The sequence below is a fragment of the Panicum virgatum genome, chromosome 3K (genome assembly GCF_016808335.1).
Source record: "Panicum virgatum strain AP13 chromosome 3K, P.virgatum_v5, whole genome shotgun sequence".
Lineage (NCBI taxonomy): Eukaryota > Viridiplantae > Streptophyta > Magnoliopsida > Poales > Poaceae > Panicum > Panicum virgatum.
This window is the reverse complement of record NC_053138.1, coordinates 41,238,932-41,258,091: the sequence shown is the minus strand read 5'-3', so window position 1 is coordinate 41,258,091 and position 19,160 is coordinate 41,238,932. Positions and strand designations below refer to the sequence as shown.

Genomic DNA, 19,160 nt, shown 5'->3' with positions numbered 1-19,160 from the left:
AGCAGTCTGCGACCAGGCTGCCCCTCGCTGGAGTCCGAGACCCGTCCGTCGAGTCCTGGAACCGCTGCCGCCGGGCTGCCGACAGGCTGCTGCCACCAGACTACGCTCCACAGACGGTTTCCAGTGCGCGTACTCCACGTTGCATCACCGGATGTAGCTGGCAAAAGGCACGTTGTGTCCCTTTTTGTTTGACGCAAAGAGGTGTTTGAAGGCTGCTGTACATACTATAGAATACCCTTCATAATCACTGTTTTACTTAGCATTGCCATTTTTTTCCTAGCTTCCTAGCAAACTATTTACACTAAACTTTAAAGAAAAGGCATACATGGATTTGCACATACGAATCTTACAGCTGAAATTACAGTAAGTAAAACAATAGAGGAGGCGCCACAAAAGATTATTGTGATGACCTCCTCTGCCCCTAGCTGATGAACTACGGCTCGACAATGGCTCTGGCAATGAGCTCCATGATCTTCACGGAGTGAGACACCATGGGAGCTCAGACTCTCAGCTGGTACAAACCAGCTTAACCACCAGCTGCTTGTGTCCTCACACTGCACACAAGTGAGAGGTCTGAGAGCAGAGAAATCAAATCATCCCAAATCATGTATTAAATGCAAACAACAAAGCAGGATAAAGTAGTAATCAGAAAAATACTCATGCTTGTTTATCCAGTATATGAATAGATATTTAGTAACTACTTATCATTGTATTCATTTCTTTTACATTCCACATAAACATATTTTCCATCATGTAGGACAAGGGAAAATGCAAAAAACATACTCTAACTACAAGGGCTGAAAAAGATAGAAACCTGAATTCCAGTTAGTATAATTGAAGAACACACTGTCAGTGTACTCTGATTTACATGCCCTGACTGAAATGCACCCTAACCTTTTGTATGTACACTCTATCAGTTAATTGCGTACTGCAAACACTTGCTGAAAAGCACCAATCTTTGTTGTGGTTTTTACATAATTCTTAAATGCATATAATGATTAGTGGCAAGAAAAAACAAGGAGCAGATGAACCCCGTTAGTGTATTTGCTGACTGGCACTTCTAATTCAAAATCAGAGAAAGACCTAGCAATAATCCTGAATACACGTGAGAGGAGCGTGACCACCTCACCTGAATCCAAAAGAGGGGCATTACGGTCAGTGCCACACATAATCTGAATCAAATTCAGTGAAGCATTCAGAAATTCAGGAAAGTGAAGTCCCTTTTGAGTACACAAAGCTTGTTCCTGCCCTCGTTGCTGATCTCCATGTTGGAGGAATTGTGCAGAGCAAATCAACGTTAGCATCCCCAGCTCTCCGCTGCCTCACGTTTCATCTTCCATAACACATGCATCAAGGCAGCTTTAGCCACCAGTGGCCACTGGCCATTGCCATCGCACTCGCCGTGCACGCCAGTGGGAGAGGTAAGTGGACGGATAGAAAACCTGCACCATGAGCTCAAAGTAGAATGGGTGAGTTCATCCATAGGTATAAGGCGAAGCTGCTGGTCAGATATTTTGCACGCAAGAAACAAGGCAACAGGGAAAAGGATCACAAAGCTAGAGATTTTACCAAGATGCGACCTAATTTGAGCTACAACCTCCACAAATTATCGGGATCTCTGAGCTAAATTGACCAAAACAACAGAAATTGATGGGAAAAGATAGAAGGGGACCTTGAGCCAGCGGGGGTTCCCCAGCGATTCATCAGATTGAGCGCCGCCACCCAGGAGCTAGAGTAAATCTTTCTGCAAAATTGAAGAAAAAAGGAATTATGTCTAAGCTTTGCGCAGTGGAGACGTGCCTGCTGCGGCCTGCGGGAGATTCGACGGGAAACGGCAGTGCGCGGTGATGGGAGGGATAGCAAACTTGGGGATGTGCTGCTACATGACCCTGCTAATGGAAGACCTCGAGAGCGGCAACCATGATGTTCAACGGGCGCCGCGAAATTAACCGTAGGAACAGCAAGGAACCTTGAGCCAGCGGGGAATCACCTGATCCGAAGGCAGGCTGAGGAGGATCGACGGCGATGGGAGGACGGATTGGTCTCGTGGAACAATGACGGGAGCACTGAGCGGTGTCGCGTTGAATGCGGGGACACGCAAGGGTTGGCCAGCAACCGGACGCGGGCGGCGCCAGTACCCGGATCGGCGACGGGAGGAATGGCGGAGCAAAACGGATCGCGACCTGGGGAAGAAAACCGCTTCGGGAGAGGATGAAGCCCCGTCGGGAGGAGGGTGGGGCGCCGGAAGGAGGGAGCGCCCCGTTGGGAGGAGGGTGCGGCGCCGGGAAGAGGGGATCCCGTTGGGAGGAGGGTGCGGCGCTGGGCGCTCCGGGGGGATGAGAGCGGCGTCGCCGGTGCGAGGGTGCGGCTCCGGGGCGTGGATAACCGAGATCGCGGTGCGGCGCCGCCGATGAACGGAACCCGAGCGGGCGGGGGGGGGGGGGGGGCGCCGAGGCGTGAACCGGCGCCGGGGCGTCGAGTTGAGGGAGTGGCGACGGTAGGGTGGTGCGGCGCCGCCGGGGAACGGGGAGGTGCGGCTCCTGGGCGAGCTGGGCGGTTCGTCGTGGGGGATGGGGGACTGGGGGAGTGGGCGAGCTGGGCGGTTCGTCATGGGGGAGGGGCGAGGCCGGGTTGTGGCGCTCCGCGCGCGGGGGGTTTTTTACATTTTTACCATTATAATGAATGGCACTCATCAGATTATCACTCTTAGAATGTCATCTACAACTATATCAGCAGAGAGAAGTTTCACTTATATTTTTACCACATTTGCTGACGTGGCATGCCACGCCAGCCTCACATGCTGGCGTCCGGTTAGCAGGTTCAGTGAAATGTCCTCCTTATCCCTGATCTGCTCCTCTCTCTCCCTCACTCCGACAGCTAGGTCCCGCAACTCATCTCACTTCCATGTGGGCCCCACGCGTCAGCTCCATCTCCTACCTCTAGCACCAAAGCTTTTGCCCGCGGCGCGCACCCCCGTCAAGCCTCAGCTGCGGCCCCTCACGCCTCGCCGGCAGCCCACGGCCACGGCCACCGCCGCCGCCGCGAACCAGTTCACCGGGGCGCAGCCAAGCCGCGCTGAACGGCACGCGAGCACGACCTCCTTGACCGCCGCCAGGGCAGGGTCTTAGCGCGCGACGCCGACGCGGTGACGCGGTTGCTTGCTGCTCGTGCGGAGCACGGGCTTGCCGGTGCACTCATTTGCGGCGAGCGGGAGCTCGAGTTCTCTAGGAAGCCTTCTTCCCGGTCGTTGCTACCGCCGGTGAGCACAATTGCTCTTGGAATTTCATGATTGAGGATTCCGCTCCCCTCTGAGCACATCTGGGTGCAGATCTTGCTTCTCATGATGACCAATTCCTTTGCAATCGAGACATCGCCGGAGGACATTGCTTACTCTGAAGAATGGGATCCACTGAGCATCGGTTGAGCTAGAGGGGGAGGAATGCGCACTTGCTAAGGAAATGAGGAAGAATTTGGGGCTCAGCTCCGGCCCTGCACGGACGTTTGGTGACCTCCGGTGGCTGCTCCCCTTCCTCGTGAGCCTGCTCGTCACGGACATGCTCTTGCTCGCAACCGCCTGCGAGCTCTTCTGGCCGCCTACCCCGCTCGGCCCCGGCGGCGTGGGTGGCCGTGGCCGGGGACTGCCGGCGAGGCGTGAAGGTCCGCGGCCGAGGCCCGACGGTGGTGCGCGCCACGGGCAAAACGCCATGACAAATCCAGCCCCGTCCGTGCGACTACGGCAGTGGCTTTGGTGCTGGAGGTAGGAGAGAGAGCTGACGTGTGGGGTCCATGTGGAAGCGAGATAAGCTGTGGAACCCAGCTGTCGGAGAGGGAGAGAGGAGCAGATCAGGGGCAGAAAGGACATTTCAGCCGAGCCTGCTGACCGGGCACTAGCGCATGGGGCTGGCGTGGCGTGCCACATCAGCAAATATGGTAAAAATATAAGTCAAACTTCTCTCCACTGATATAGTTGTAAGTGTCATTCTAAGAGTGATAATCTGATGAGCGTCATCTGTTATAATGGTAAAAATGTAAAAACCCCCGCGCGCGGGGATGAGCGCGGGTCGGGTGCGCAGGCTGCGATCGGTCGGGTGCAAAAGTTGGTCCGGTTGGTTGGCCTGGGTACGGAATAGCTTATTCTATACCCAGAGTACTAAATAGAGCTACTATATATATAATGCATCTGGGTGCATTTTGTATAAAGAATGCACCCACCCTCGCAGTTGCAACTACTGTGACAGTTCTAATTGCAACTGGATTGTGTACAGTTGCAACCGGTTCGCGTCCAGTTGCAATTGGGTCAATCCGAGTTGCAACAAGTTCACGTCCAGTTGCAACTGGGTCTGTCCGAGTTGCAACCGATTCACGTCCAGTTGTAATCGGGGTCGGTTTGAGTTGTAACTGGTTCGTGTCCAGTTGCAACCAGGTCGGTTTGAGTTGCAACCGATTTGTGACCGGCAATGTGTTCGCATCTGGTTGCAATTAGTTCTGTCCAGTTGCAATTGGGCTATTCTTCCAATTGCAATTGATGTAGTCTCTCAGTTGCAACTGTAGGGTATAAGTGCAATTTGTACAGAGAATGCACCTTGTTGCATATATATACGACGAGGCTAAAACTAAGATGCAATTATGTTATTGTTGTTGTTGCAATTCAGAGTGCATATAGTTGCAATTATATATTATTTTAAAAATATTGTTGAAATATATTGTTCATGGATCTCATTTTGTTCGGTATATTTTTTCCAACAACATGCTTCAAACCTGCTACTGACAAACGCAGGCTATTGGATGCACATTGTACGGCCCTGATTCATGCAGGTGGGATCCCATTGCACGCTTTTTACGAACCCACCTATTGTTTTCTACTGGTTGAATGCCCGTGCGTTGCTACGGGTGGCAAAAAAATTCTTATCAAAGAAAAATCATAAGGATTTAGAGTAATTCAGTGTCAACTAAAAGGCATAATAAATAACATTGTTCCAAACAATTTAATCCACTAATTATCAATTTTCGACGAAAACTTGATACTCATGTGCCTACTGCAACAAAAACAGAGGAGAGAACAATATTCAGACCCTTGGAACACAGAGCAAGAGCAAGGGCTTTCCTATCATGTATTACATCGTAGTTCCAACCAATTCTACATGTTACTAAACCGGTATCCTTTCATCTCAGAACATTTCCATTAGTAACTTGGGCATCACAACTAAGCTAAAAGGATTAAACGGGGGAATCATCCTAAAGGGATCCCCATAATTTCATTCTCTAAGCTCTTAAAATCCGCGCTGCTCCCTTCCCAATCCTAGAAACCTGCTGAAAAAGTAGGTTGCCTTACAATGATTTGCAAAAGGTAAAAATAAAACAATTGACTTGTACATGAATTTCTGAGATAACTTCACTTCTCACTGGCCTTGCTCTCTTATCAATCCGTTTCTCATGTTATCATCATGCAATCTGAAAATAAATAGAACAATTCAGAATCATTGTTCCAATCTAAACACAGCCAACAAGCTATAATATGGGTATATAATGATAGCACATGCTACAAAAGATGTTTTCTAATTAAGTTTGTCAATGAAAAGTAAATTGCAGCTGTCACATTTGAAATTAAAGCACCCGTGTTGGAGCTATACGTTGCCAAACCTGGCAAACAAAGTGAGTCTTTTTTACTGACATGAATATCTGAATATCATGGAATGGACTGATTACATGGTAGTTACTATCGGGGCATCACGATTGGGGAGGAGCGATGACTAACGTTGCATCTGTGCATGGCCACTTTTTTTTGTCCCTTTAATGGTGGTTGCACCAGTGGTCACTCTAAATTTGCAAATTGGTTGTTTTAGGCCAATTGATGCAAAATGTTGTTAGTGTACCCATAACTGCTGATTTTATAGGGGCACGTTGATGTAGAAGTAGAATTGAGGGGGAAGGTGTGAACCTTGATGCAGCCAATGTTGTTGGGATCAAATCCTTCTATGATCGATGTTGTATATCATCGACTCACTTTAGGCTCTTTGACAGCTTTTTTCAGAGGCAGTATGCAGACCTGGTGGAAATTCAGAAACATTCAGAGTTCAGAATCTTGACACATATCAAGACCATGCTAGCAGACTATCAGAGGCAGTATGAAAGTATGAATTGTTTCATCTACCTTGTCATGGACCCACTGTCACAAAGTTTAGATCATCCTAACAATAACTCAACCAATTTGACAAACCTGAAGTTACAAGAAAGGGGAGTAATTTAGTTACTATTTTCAGAACATCTGCACTTACTAATAAAGTTATAAATACAATAGAAAGTGCCATGCTAGCTAGCAGATAGAACAGAACATGTTAATTCAATACACTTAACAATGATGACTGGGTTAGAGCAGGTGTAAATACAGATTGACAATTGTGTATACAAATCAAAGTCATTAGATTTTAAAGTGAATTAGACATGAGAGCTAACATCCCAAACAACAAATTGCTTTATAATTAATTATCCGTTTTCTAAGCACATATGAATCTGAAATACACTCCAGCATGTTGTAACAAAAAAAAACTAAATCTATATCAAAAGTCTTGATTTCTGCATTTCTCATTCTAAACAACAACAGTATATATGGATGATCCTGAGAAGGTCCAAAAAAAGATAAGGTTATTGATTTCTAGAGCTTTTTTTTTTAAATGTTGGATCAATCTTTATACTAAAAACAGCCTCCAGTTATTTGAGAATCTGTATAGCGCTAGTGCATTAATGCTGGGACATAGTTATACTGAAACATTACTTCTCATAAATATTAACAACAAGAGATATTATTCTGACCTGTAAACTGAACGTCCTTACTCTGAAAGCAATTCTATTTAACATAAAGATTTGAGATGAGGTTCCAATGCTATATTAATGAAATGCTTTCCATGGCCATTGTGAATGCAAACAAATTATGCATGTTCAGGTAGATAAGGGAAAAAAATATGATATCATGTGCGCTAGTGTGCTCCACACAGTTTACCTGAAAATATGAAAAAATTTCCTTATGTACAATGATCAAAGAACACAGAACATATCAATTTAGTTCCAGAGTATAAAGAATACCTACAAAGCCAAGGCTGGAGCGAGGAATCATTAAGGATAGCATGTCATCCTTGTGTATTTCACTTGATAGGTGATGAATTGCTCAAATTTTTGAATTTGGTGGTTGCTTGAGGATCTGTCCAACCTCCGCCCCTGCATAAAGATCTAGGTAAAAGAATAACCTCAAAACAGATGTGATCAATCATCAGATAAATAAGGTACTTTGAAATGTATGATAATGTTTTCTGCAGAAATTAGTCTGTTATTTCCTGATGTGCTGTCTAGACTTGATGCTAATTCTCCATTCAGTCTTGTAGACTACAATTTCTGCTCCCTTGTTTCTGGCCTTATTGGATAAGCCATGACAATTCATCGAGCTGCAACCAGCATAAGCCACGAGGCAAACAAATCAGATAAGCCATGAATCAAATAACTCCGCACAAACAGCATGCTTTTTTGAACAAGAATAATGTTTAGTCATGGTCTATCACATCAAAGGATTAGGTCATGCGTGTAAGTTGTATCATTATGTCCAAGATTTCAAATTCAGTTGCTTTGAATTCTGAATATTCAGTTGATCTGACAGATTCACACTTCTGTGTGTAAGCACTGCAACGTCAGATCCTTTCCGGCAAGATTAGCCCTAGTTACCAAATCTAATCAAGTGGCTGCATGCAGGAGAAACAAAATTTGATCTAATTAATATGTATTTGATCTAATTAATACGTATTGGAGGACACGATCCCATCCCTCACAGCATTATAATTATTCGAATGACGCCATGAAATTTAATACATGCTAGCTTCTTCCTAGACAGGTACCTGCTAGCCACTGATTAGGGTGGCTAGCTGCTGCGGCGAGGGACGGCGGCGTGGAGGGCGGCGGCCACGCACACCAAGCGTGGGGGATCCGCGCCGGGAGGGCGGCAGCGCGGCGAGGCGTCGCATGGCGACGAGCGGGCGGCGGTGTGGAGGGCAGTGGCCGCGGGGGGGGCACCGTACGTGGGGAATCCGCGCCAGGAGGATGGCCGGTGGCGGGGGCGTCGTGCGCGGCCACCGCGGCGAGGCGTCGCGTGCAGGCCCGCGGCCGTCGGCGTTGAGGGCAGGCCCACGGCCAGGCGCGAGGGCGAGGGAGAAGGTGAGCCGGCGGCGGGGCATCGGCAGCCTGCCGTGAGGGCGAGGGGGAGGGGGAGGCGCAAGGGCGAGGGAGAGGGGGTGGGCGTGGAGAGGGGGAAGGAGGCAGGCGCAGAGCGGGGAGCGGCGCCGGGGAACCGTCGAGCGTGGTGGACGGGTGGCGGAGGGCACCCTCTCGAACTGAAACTGCTATGCTCGAATGGGGCGCACGGGGATGGGGCAGAGCCACGGAGCGGAGGCAGAGCCACGGGGAGGCAGACGCACGGGGTGGCGGAGGGCACCCTCTCGAACTGAAACTGCTCTGCTCGAATGGAGCGCACGGGGATGGGGCAGAGCCACGGGGAGGCAGACGCACGGGAGCGGTAAACAGAAGTTCATTTTTTTTAGGTACTAGTTTAATTTAATGCCCGTGCGTTACTACGGGAGTTAGCGTAAACAAAAAAGTATACAAGTCAAATCTTGATGTAAATCAAACCACCAATCGGATAATCACATCAAAATATTCAATCAAAGTACAACATAAGAGGCATGTTGCTATTAACATAGACATTCAGATTTGTAAGGGCTGCTAGGCATTCTTGATAAGCAATAGGTTAGACAGTGATGCATATTTATTAAATTGACTTCCTCACTGCCTCCCACCATGAAGAATGACTGTTGAGGGAGGTATCGTACTTTCCATCAAAAGACGAAGACCTAGCACAACACAAGATCATTTGGAAAAAAAAAAGACAACTTAAAAAAGTAACAAAAGGCCAAAATTTGCAACCCAGTATCAATTGACATTACTTTCATAATATTTCTAATCCTCAAAAACAAAATTAATGAGCAAACTTTTCTGCGGAGATAAGAGATTTATTAATATCAAGAAAAATCATTACGGATAAGTGTCCTCATGCACTCCGAAAGAAAGAAGAAAGAAAATCACGAAGTCCAACACATGTTCTAAAGCCTGTTCGGCTGGTGGTTTTGCCCCGGCTGTTTACTGTAGCAGCTGGGTTTTGTGAGAGGATGTAAACTGTAGCGGCTGGTACTGCAGCGGCTGATACTGTAGCAACTACACGTGATATAAACTCGATTACGCGTGTCACCTTACTCAAGGGGCGCACTAAGACTATGTCCAGCAATGTCATCTGGAGCTTGCTCGCCATTGTTGCAAAATCTGTCTCAAGAACCATGATAGCCGGAAATTTTTTCTAACATAATAAGATGAGGATAAAAAGTACTGTTTTGAGATCATTTGACATTACAATCTAGCAATATGCATGCTGTTTTGAACCAATACATAAGCATCCTCTTTGAACAAATTAAAAACAAAATTAAATGCACATGAATAAATTATGAGAATGACCAAGTGAAAAGGGATTTGAATTTTCTATGAAACCAAGTCAGACCTTGAGGCCTTCATAGAGTGCACGTAAGCATGAATGATCATATTCAGAACGAACAAGTTCACTAAGTCTCTGTAATTTTTTTCTCCTACGCCACTGTTGCCATGACCAAGCCAGGGGGTATGCAAGGATACATACGATACTATAAATAGATCCTTCCCACCATTGATAAGCTGCAAGGGTGTTTATATCATCAACAAATCGATTAAACACATCTTCATATCTGATAAAGAAGAGAGAAATTAGAGCACCATTTCAAGTAATTTTGATAGTACTTTTCTAAATATTATTTTGATAGTACTTCCAATAGGAAGATCAAAAGATTATTTCAATCAAAAGTGCTACACAACAAGCTCAGGAGGTAAATAAAAGGACCACAAAAGGTTAATTTGAGGACAAGTATACATACAATCTCTGTTATTTGTTCTGGTGGACTGCATGGGAGATATGATGCCATGGTTCACTGAAGGTGTTGAGACCTATGAAATACATCCTGTGTACGCGTTCATGTGACTCTTGAGCCCTATTAGAGTATTAGTTTCCAAGACCTATAGAAATATCAAAAATTCTATCAGAATTCAGGACGGCTCCAATCATCCCCAAAAAAAAATAAGGACAGCACTGGCACCTAAGATGTGAGCTTGAGCTACATAGGAAAGGTATGAAGTAACTCATTTATTGATTCTAGGAAGGGAAAGGAATGATCAATTAGGGACTGTTGATGGGTTGGCGCTGGCCCAGGTAACTCATCAGTGGCGACAAATTTCATACGAGCAACACTTAAAACAAGAGCTAACAAGATAAGAAGGCCTAAAAGAAGTAGGCCAAATAACCAAGGTCCTCCAAAAGTGTATATTAATTCCTCTAGAGCTGTATAACAGTGAGGCATGTGATGTCTGTTAGACACACATCTGTAGGGACATGGAGTTTCAGAAGCACCTCCTGTCAAACATAAGCAAAGTTAGAAATATTGAAGTAACATTATTTTGATGCCTATCTAGCACAGTAATATACAAACTAAAAAGAAAGGTGTCAAATAGAAAACAAGACATTGCAAGCCAGCAAATTCAAAACCTGTTAGATTTTGTTCTAAGATAGAACCTCCAGTTTGTACTGCACCAAAAGAAAAACAAACAGAAAGAATTACATCTGACATTTACATACATAGCACGGTGAGGGAGTTCTTCTGGAGGGCATGGAAAGCATAGAGATTTAGAAGATCCAGTAACATTTTTGTATGTTCCGAGAGGGCTTTCCTGCAGCTTACATAGAAACAATTACCTCCGCATTAAGTGGCTCTGGAGTTACAGCATGGCCACCAGAACCAGAGCTAAGAGAAACAGACATGCAATTGTTCCATATTTACCAAACAAAAAAATGGACCAGATATCATACTATATGCAGAGGACCCACTTACTGCCAAAGTTGATCATCTAAAGGTACATATACCATAACTATTGTAGTTTCTCTATCTTTAACAAATTATCAATGTACAAATCTGATAACCCATTAAACCTTGGTAATAGAATCAGATTAAAAATAATGAAGTCCTTCAATTGTTTTTTGTGATTCCTTGGCTCAGGTTCGTTGGCTCAGGTTGTGGTCTATCATAAGCAATACTATCTGTTAGCATATCATGGCAGCTCCAAAACTAAGATGGAGAGGTTGTAATTTCATAGCCAGACAAATAAAATGAAGAATTGAGGGAATTGTATATAAATCATCATTGCGGCAATCTACGATACCGTTATAAACTGAAGAGCATACAAGTTGATGTCTGCACTAATGTGATGTTGGATTGATTAGATAGAATTCAAGCATATAGAGTTAGGATTCTTGTTCATGTAAATTATTGCGACTTAGAGCTGTGATACAAACTGTTGTTTAAATTGCTGGCAGATAATTTGATATTCTTACTGCATAATGCACAGAACAACTGGGGACCAATTCAGGAAGCTGCACCTCTGAATAGTAAGCGTGAACACATCTGATTTATCCATTGAACAAGGATTATAATAGTACGACATTGTCTTATTTTTCCAGACTAAGATCAACCTAAGATCACTTTCACATCCAGAATAATTCAATGTCGGCACACATCTGGCTACCAATATTTGCAAGATTTATTTTGAACAGATCAAAATATGGAATTCAGAAGATGCATCGAGAGAAACTGAAAAAAGTTACAGAATACCAAGAATAGGGTACTCAAGGATAGCCTACCTCCTAGTCTCCCTGAACAGCTATTCTAAAGTGATAATTCCAATTAACAGGGTAATGATCATGTACCAGGTATGCTGATAAAACAGATCATAAGCAGAATGGAGAGAATTTGCTTAGACAAAAGGTGAAGCAATACCTTTTCCAACGGATTGGAGGGCGCCGATGGGCTGCCACACAGCAGGAAAGGTGATGCTGATGCTGAAGACATGGACAATGCTCTCAGGCTCGCAGCCCTCCACATCAACTGGAGGGAAATATAGTTAGGATCAAACACGAACGCCTTCCCGTTTAACCGTTCATCCTTGTATTGCGTCAGAGGGAGGCAGGGATGAATCTTACCAAGGTCTTTGCTGGGCGTGGTAAATCAGTCAGAAATAGTGCGGGGCGAGGTCAGTGAATGGAGGCCCTGCTACCGTGTGCCGGAGGTCTGCAAGCGGCGCCCAATGCCAGCAGCACCACGGCGTCCGCGGCCACAGAAGGCGACAACAGCACGGGCTCTGGCGACAGTAACGGGCGCACCATCAGTTCTGATTGTCATCTATGTAGGATGCGGAGAGAGGACGAGCAAGAGGGGCGGCCGGCACCGTGAAGTCCGACTCCACGTGCACCGTCGGCCGGTAGGAGTAGCGCGACGAGGAGGGGGCAGCGGGAGCGCCATCGGAATCTCGCGACGCCGATCTCGTCCATGCGGCGGCATATCCACCGGAGGGCGCCCCGAATGTCGCTGGGAGGCAGCGCTGCGGACTCAGCCCATCAGCCACGCGCGGTGGCCGCCTCGGCGAGTTGCGCTGGGACTTCGGCCTCGCGGGCCTCGAGCGACGCGAGGGACTCGGAGGTGGAGGGGAGCCCCCGGACGGCGACGGGACGGCGACGGCGAGTGGGGGTAGAGAGAGGGCGACGGCAGCGCGCGATGGAGGTGGGAGAGCGGAGGCGGCGGCGGCGGCGAACGCGAGCGCGAAGGGAGAGAGAGGGGCGATGCGACAGGGGCGGCGGCAACCGCGAGCGGAGGGTCCGTAGGGGACGCCGACGGGGCTGGTTTGCGCGGGGCGGCATCGACGGTCAGTCGGCCGAGGCTCCGCAAGGCGGGGACGAAGGACGCTGGGAGCGATGCAGGATCGGAGAGAACACGGCGCGACGGAGGAGTCGGGGAGGACGGGGAGTGCACCGGGCGTTGTTGGGGTGGAGTCAAAGAGGGGTGGAACCGTCGCGTAGGACGGGGTGGGAGCGGATCGGGAAAGAGACGTGGGACGACCAGAGTAGATCGCACGGCTGGAAGTGACCAGATTAGATCGGACGGCTGGAAGTGATTCCTGGCAGACACACGGAGGAGGCAGACCCACGGGAGAGGGCAGACTCATTTCGTTCTTTTTATGCAGTAGGAGAACAGTAGAATTGCTAAAACATCTTTGCATCCGCCACCCTGAATTGTTGTGTGTTTTAATTCAATCCCTCTTCCCTAACCTTTCGCTTTCTTCCTCAACCAAGCGACTTCGGACTTCCTGACCACCGCAGATAAGCAAGCGACCATCGGCAAGATGTGCCAAAATCCCTTCCTTTCCATCTCAAGTTCGAATCGAAATCTAATCTCGTCTTCTCCCTAATTTCAGGCGCACTGGTCCAGTTGTTGTAGGTTAGGGTTTGACCTCGCCATTGTAGCAGCGATCTATGGCATTACCGTCCACACAGAAGAGGCACTAGAGAGATGTGAACGAAGCCATGTCTCCCTGCTGCCATGGGGAGCCCTTCGCGCCGCTGCAGCAGGTATGACCAGCATAGTATCTTTGTAGCTATTTGCTTCCATGGCACATCCTCAGATGATTAGAGAATCTGTCGCCGTGGGTGTCTATCGGCAACATAGCGCATCTAATTATTTCCACGAGCCCATCGTCAATAGCAAGGACGGCACCGACAGACAAAGAGCATCGGTGGGTGAAATTTCAGGTAGGGTAGTGAGGAATTCCGCCCTATCCACTTGATCTTGAGAATTATTGATTCATTTGAGTTACAGTCTTTTATGTTGTGTACAGATAAGATATTATGGGAACCGCAGGTATAACATCAGTGATGCAACTCCAAATTCTGCAGGTTAGCCACCACCCTGAATTGCCCCCAAATCCTAATCTAAATTAGTTCGCTTAATCTTAAATCCCAAAGTCGAATTTTGAATTCAATTGGTTATCTGTTATTGAAATAACTGTTAAATCATCCTGACAACGCATCAAGATGGACCACTATTGGTAGGGTAAGGACACCGGAGTTCCTTTCAACGATTATAATTTTACATTATCTTATTTCTTTTTACTATTGTGGGAACACACCTGTACGCATCTTCAGAAACCTTGCTCTTATGATCTTATATCAAGTCTCATTTTACACAACAGTATTTTGTTGATATTGTGAAGTTAATGGCATCACAATTAATTCTGAGAAGCTATGGATACCTTGTACGAACAGCAGGATGACTTGTCCGTAAGTTCTTTGTTTCTTTTTTATTACTAATATTTAACCTGTAGGAGCAAAACCCTCCTATTTCCTCAAAAACAAAAACAGGAAGATGACTCGATCATAGGCTTCATTTTTGAAACCTTAGCCTTGATTTCATACATCACATGTACCCAGTTTGACATAACATAGCTGACGGAATTATTGGGCCACATAATCATGAGAAAACTGGCTGAGCATTAAAACATCGATAGTCTACATCACATTTTTGTTCTTTGCAGAGGTGCTGCCCTCAAATGGCTCTGACAATCAAACCAAATGGTGGTCTTAATCAAGAACGAGTTTCTGTAAGTAACAGGGTTATTATTTTTGAACAGACAAATCCTCATGGTTTTGAGTAGATATACGCGACTGTCTTACATGGAGGTACAATTCCTTATGCATTTTTAGTGCACCAATAAGCCAATTTGAGCAGTCATGTTAGTGCCACACTTTACTCAGTCTTGCTTGTTTTCATCAATAGTTTTATTACGAAAATGAGGGAAACAGGTAACAGCCTTGAGTTCTTTTCCAGAAAAGAAAATGCTACTCCCTCCCTTCCTATGTAAACGACTTAAGAATATCTTGGTTGTCACTTGATGGTTGTCCTTTTGCTTCACCTGAACTTTGGTGGCATTAACTTTTTTCTAACATTAATTATTGATAAATATGTTGATTCGATTACAGATTCAGTTATATTTTGTTGGGCCGTCCGAGGACAGTATAACATGTCTTTAATTTCAACTGTCATCTCAACAAAAGATGGCTGGCAGGGAGCATCAAGAAAATATCATCTTTAATTTTGATGATCTTCTTAAAGATGGCAAACGGGAGCATCAGGAAAAATTGTGAAACTTTCCAGTCAACACAAGATTAACTATTTCGAGAATTGCTGCAAGATGCACATGATGAAGATATGCCTAGCTACAAGATGAATGCCATTGACTTTGAAGGATGCATAGTGGGTTGTCGTTGCTGTTAGGATACACTCATGTTTTCTTTGTGTGCGTGATGATATAACAGAGGTGCTTCATGGTAGCACTTTTTTTTTTGTTGTGTATGTATGATTGTAAGAGTATATGTACATATTGCAATTTTATCAATTCAAATGGATATATGAATTATGAAGTCATGTTCAGTATGTGTTAATTGATTGATAATAGTCGAGAAGAGATGGAAAATAGTTAGTTATCTTCGGTGATGATTTCACTTCAACAAAAGTACTCCATGCGACTATAGCAATGCAATCATGCATCCATCTGCATTAGGTAGAAAGTTCTGTAAATGTTGTTTCAGAGTATGTACTCGAAAAGGATCAACTATCTGAAAGCATTACACCCATTGGCATAAGAGCTCTTTCATCCTCTTGAAAAGATGGAACTAAGACGAGGATAGTACATGAAACAAAGTAATAGGTGCATCACAAGTGGGCATCCCTTCATTCAATTACACTTTGCAATCACAAGTCACAACTGGGCATATAATGGCAACACTGGAATTTGATAATGCCTCCAAATTGAATAGGCCATCAATAAGAAAGCATCCGGTGACGCATGCGCATCCATTTTTTTACTATAGTTAACTGTAGAATAGATCATGGGCTTTTCCTTCAGTAGTGGAACACAAATACACAAACACATCACACTACTTACATGCAGATTCCCATTGAGTACACTATGAAGTTCCAAAAATACAGATCACTTTATTTCTAGGAGTATTCAGGTAGTGCAGCCGTGAAGGCACTCATTCCAGCAACTATTTATTAATACCTTCATTGTTCCATCTTCAAATGACTTGATGAAATCCTTGTGAATCTGCAATAAAATACTAAATGCATATATATTTATTTCCCTATATTCTTGTGGACAAACTTCAATCATAAATAAAAATCTGATCATGCTCCAATATGGTCATTTTCAAGTTCTAGTTGTACATGTTGCCGCTGGAAATTTTGCTTCCTTGTGTGTTTCTATGGATCACTCAAAGCTTTGGTTAGCTCAATGTTGTTGCTTGGAGCTAGTTGTCCTACAGACATATATATATAAATCATATTAGTTTCTATACCTTATGTTGTTTTGCACGTAAACACACTAATAACCAGCTTATGGCTTGTACCTCCTTTTGCTTTTGCTTTGTTCTGAAGCCCTCTGAAACCTTTTTCCATTTCCTTTTGTGTGCGCTACTTCAGGGGGGTGGATGTCAATGGTTGTTGGAAATGGCATTCCAACAAAAGACTCAAACTCTGAAACTTTACTTGTCTCACTAGATGGTTCCATTTTTAGCACATGATCAACAGCTTCAGCCACAGCTCTATGCAAATATTTCATTTTCTCCCCCGAATGTTTAGCAGCAAGCATCCCCATGTTGAACTTAGAGTTTGTCTCGGAGTACATGATCTTGATGGCTGGTGGAAGGGATGTACATGATCCTTCAATCACATTACCATTGGCATCGAGCACCCGCTTACGTGTAGCCATCTTAGTCCATCTATCCAGTATATAATCAATAGGTACTACATTGTATTGCTCTGCCTTGAGGACTACAATGGTGTGAGAACAAAGAATGCCGATAGACTCAAACAACTTGCAAGAACAGTTTACAACCTTGGAATGTGTGTTGTAGCGAACTTCCCTTATCCTGCCTCTACCATCCCTAATTCGGGTGATCTTTTCCTCTCCAACTTGTTCCAGACCTTGCACCACACAACTATCTCTCGCAGAAACCACCTCTTGCTGAAACATCTGAAATATGGTATGCGTGTAGACCTCCCTAGCATGCCTCTCGAAGGTCCAAGATGTCTTGAGTACAGGAGATGTAAGAATTGTCGTGTTGTCATCGTGCAGCTCCTTTTCCCGTTGTTCCTCCAATGCAGCTTCAAACCTGATCCAGAATTCAAGCAAAGATAGTCGCCAGTTCACAAAACGGCCAAAGAATGCATTCTCGCTTTCAGATCTAGAAGTAGTTCGTAAGATACCACCCAGTGAGTATCCTACAAAGTATGCTGGAATCCATGATTTTCGAAGAGCATACTTATCATTTAACCAGACATTGTTTTCAAGTCCATAATCAGCAATTATTGATGCCCAGCTTGACTCAAACTCATCAGGTGTCTCTGAACACCATACACATATCCCAAATCTTTTCATGAACTCTTCGTCCTTGGTTAGGTCACGACCAAGCTTTTCAGGGAGTTTGTTAAGAATGTGCCACATGCAAAGTCTGTGTATGGTGTTTGGGAAGACATCTCGGATTGCAGCCTTCATGCTAAGGTCCTCATCAGTTATGATCAGTTTAGGTGCAGCCCCTCCCATTGCTTTCAAAAAAGTTCTGAATAGCCATTTGTACGACTCTTTCTTCTCATTCGGTAAAAAGGCAGCACCGAACGTGATACATGACTTGTGATGATTGACTCCAGTAAATGGCGTAAAAACCAGGTCATATCGGTTGGTTCAGTAAGTAGAATCGAAGGACATGACATCGCCAAACAACTTATAGTTCCTTATGCATGTACTATCAGCCCAAAAAATGTGTGTTAGCCTCAACTTGTCATCTAATTGGTACTCAAAAAAGAATGATGAATTGATCCTTTACTTCTCTTTCATGATATCAATTAAAATATGGGCATCCGAAGCACTAATGACTTTTCTGCAATCACGTTCATAGTTCTGAACATCCTTCTTTGTGCAACCTAGGTTTGCAGGCCCACCTTTCTCTGCACTGAGCATACGGAATGCTGCAGAAGTCCCAATTGACGCTAGTCACTTCTCTATTTGATTTGATTAAATGCCTCATCCTTGGGGAGACCAGATCATGGGTGTGGTAGGAGATGAACGTAGCAACCACATACTTGCCATCATCTCTCCTCTTCAATCCAATCATCGCCTCACAGCCACACCGAGTTATCTTGACCTTCCTTTTAGGCTTCTCATCTTCACCACTTTCTTGCTCTTTCCTCCAACCTTCCTTTGAACAAACAAATCGCTTCCAGATGGCTGTCCCATCTGTATTTTTGTGTTGTGTCCATTTGCGAACTCCAAATCCCATATGCTTAGCATATGCTCTGTAGAAATCTTCTCCTTTCTCCCAGCTATCAAACACCATACCAACTGTGGGTTGTAAGCCATCCTCACAATCAGGCTCATAGACTGAACCCTGCAAATAATAGAATTAAGATTCCATAGTGTACGATATATCAAGACTAATAAAAAACCTCTTAAACAATACTTACATAGAATGGTAAGCTTGTTGTTCTTTCTGGAGTTTTATAGTTATCTCCATTACCCTCATCTGAACATATTTCAACCTACAGATAAAAAAACTCGAGATCAAAGGACTGAAGTGGTTTATTAACATGGGTTATAAGAAATAGAGAACAGATTTACCATAGAATATCTATGAGTGTCATCTTCACCTTCAAGTGGAATTGCAATAGTTGAGTCAGACCTATTGAAGACCCTTGACATGCCTTCCATGGTACCCTGCTAACATATAATTTAGTCCCAGCACAAGAAATGGAAACCCAAATAGGATGACAGTAGCAAAGCAATACAAATTAAAGGATGCTTACTGACAAAAAGTTCTCTTTTCTACAAGAACTAGTCAAATCAGCAAATTGGTAATTGCGGTGGAAGTGATAAGAATTCGTGATTCCTAGTAACAATATAAAACAAAAATCACGATATTTTACGAATATTCAAGCTTTAATGATTTCCACATTTGGGAAGAATGGTAAGTACAAAAAGTTGGATAGCAACCTGCAAGCACTTGGTTATCAATTCGTGAATATCACACATGTTTCTGAAGAGAGACGCAATTTATCCATCTTTCTTCAGTCACCACCTCTGAAATCTAATGATAAAATGACACACATTCA

General features: G+C 44.7%; 1 protein-coding gene and 3 long non-coding RNA genes across 18 annotated transcripts; 1 reads left to right on the top strand and 3 right to left on the bottom strand.

Moving 5' to 3' along the window:
* Window positions 1-202: 202 nt before the first annotated feature.
* Window positions 203-2,406, bottom strand: LOC120701460. 2 transcript variants are annotated; one of them, XR_005686107.1, is made up of 4 exons: window positions 1,991-2,406; window positions 1,673-1,889; window positions 1,130-1,442; window positions 203-554 (listed from the first exon to the last, which is right to left on the bottom strand). It is a non-coding gene; the product is annotated as an uncharacterized LOC120701460 (long non-coding RNA). The 2 variants fall into 2 exon arrangements; XR_005686108.1 differs by having other exon boundaries at window positions 1,673-1,744; window positions 1,991-2,399.
* Window positions 2,407-4,971: 2,565 nt separating this feature from the next.
* LOC120699189 lies at window positions 4,972-13,005 on the bottom strand. Of its 12 annotated transcripts, none has more exons than XR_005685287.1 (9): window positions 12,391-13,005; window positions 12,146-12,303; window positions 11,943-12,050; window positions 9,993-10,525; window positions 7,881-9,806; window positions 7,085-7,436; window positions 6,152-6,997; window positions 5,939-6,046; window positions 4,972-5,451 (listed from the first exon to the last, which is right to left on the bottom strand). It is a non-coding gene; the product is annotated as an uncharacterized LOC120699189 (long non-coding RNA). The 12 variants fall into 12 exon arrangements; XR_005685284.1 differs by having other exon boundaries at window positions 10,748-12,050; window positions 12,391-13,001; XR_005685286.1 differs by having other exon boundaries at window positions 6,152-6,217; window positions 6,811-6,997; window positions 9,993-12,050; window positions 12,391-13,000.
* A 198-nt stretch (window positions 13,006-13,203) lies between these two features.
* LOC120699190 lies at window positions 13,204-15,425 on the top strand. 3 transcript variants are annotated; one of them, XR_005685290.1, is made up of 3 exons: window positions 13,205-13,747; window positions 13,834-14,595; window positions 14,975-15,425. It is a non-coding gene; the product is annotated as an uncharacterized LOC120699190 (long non-coding RNA). The 3 variants fall into 3 exon arrangements; XR_005685291.1 differs by having other exon boundaries at window positions 13,257-13,343; window positions 13,414-13,747; window positions 13,834-15,425; XR_005685289.1 differs by having other exon boundaries at window positions 13,204-13,747; window positions 13,834-15,425.
* A 407-nt stretch (window positions 15,426-15,832) lies between these two features.
* Window positions 15,833-18,765, bottom strand: LOC120699188 (protein FAR-RED IMPAIRED RESPONSE 1-like). Its single transcript, XM_039983075.1, has 4 exons — window positions 18,670-18,765; window positions 18,516-18,590; window positions 16,403-18,439; window positions 15,833-16,312 (listed from the first exon to the last, which is right to left on the bottom strand). The coding sequence occupies exons 3-4, from the start codon at window positions 17,596-17,598 to the stop codon at window positions 16,285-16,287; spliced, it is 1,224 nt and encodes a 407-aa protein (XP_039839009.1). The 5' UTR covers window positions 17,599-18,439; window positions 18,516-18,590; window positions 18,670-18,765; the 3' UTR covers window positions 15,833-16,284.
* Window positions 18,766-19,160: the final 395 nt, after the last annotated feature.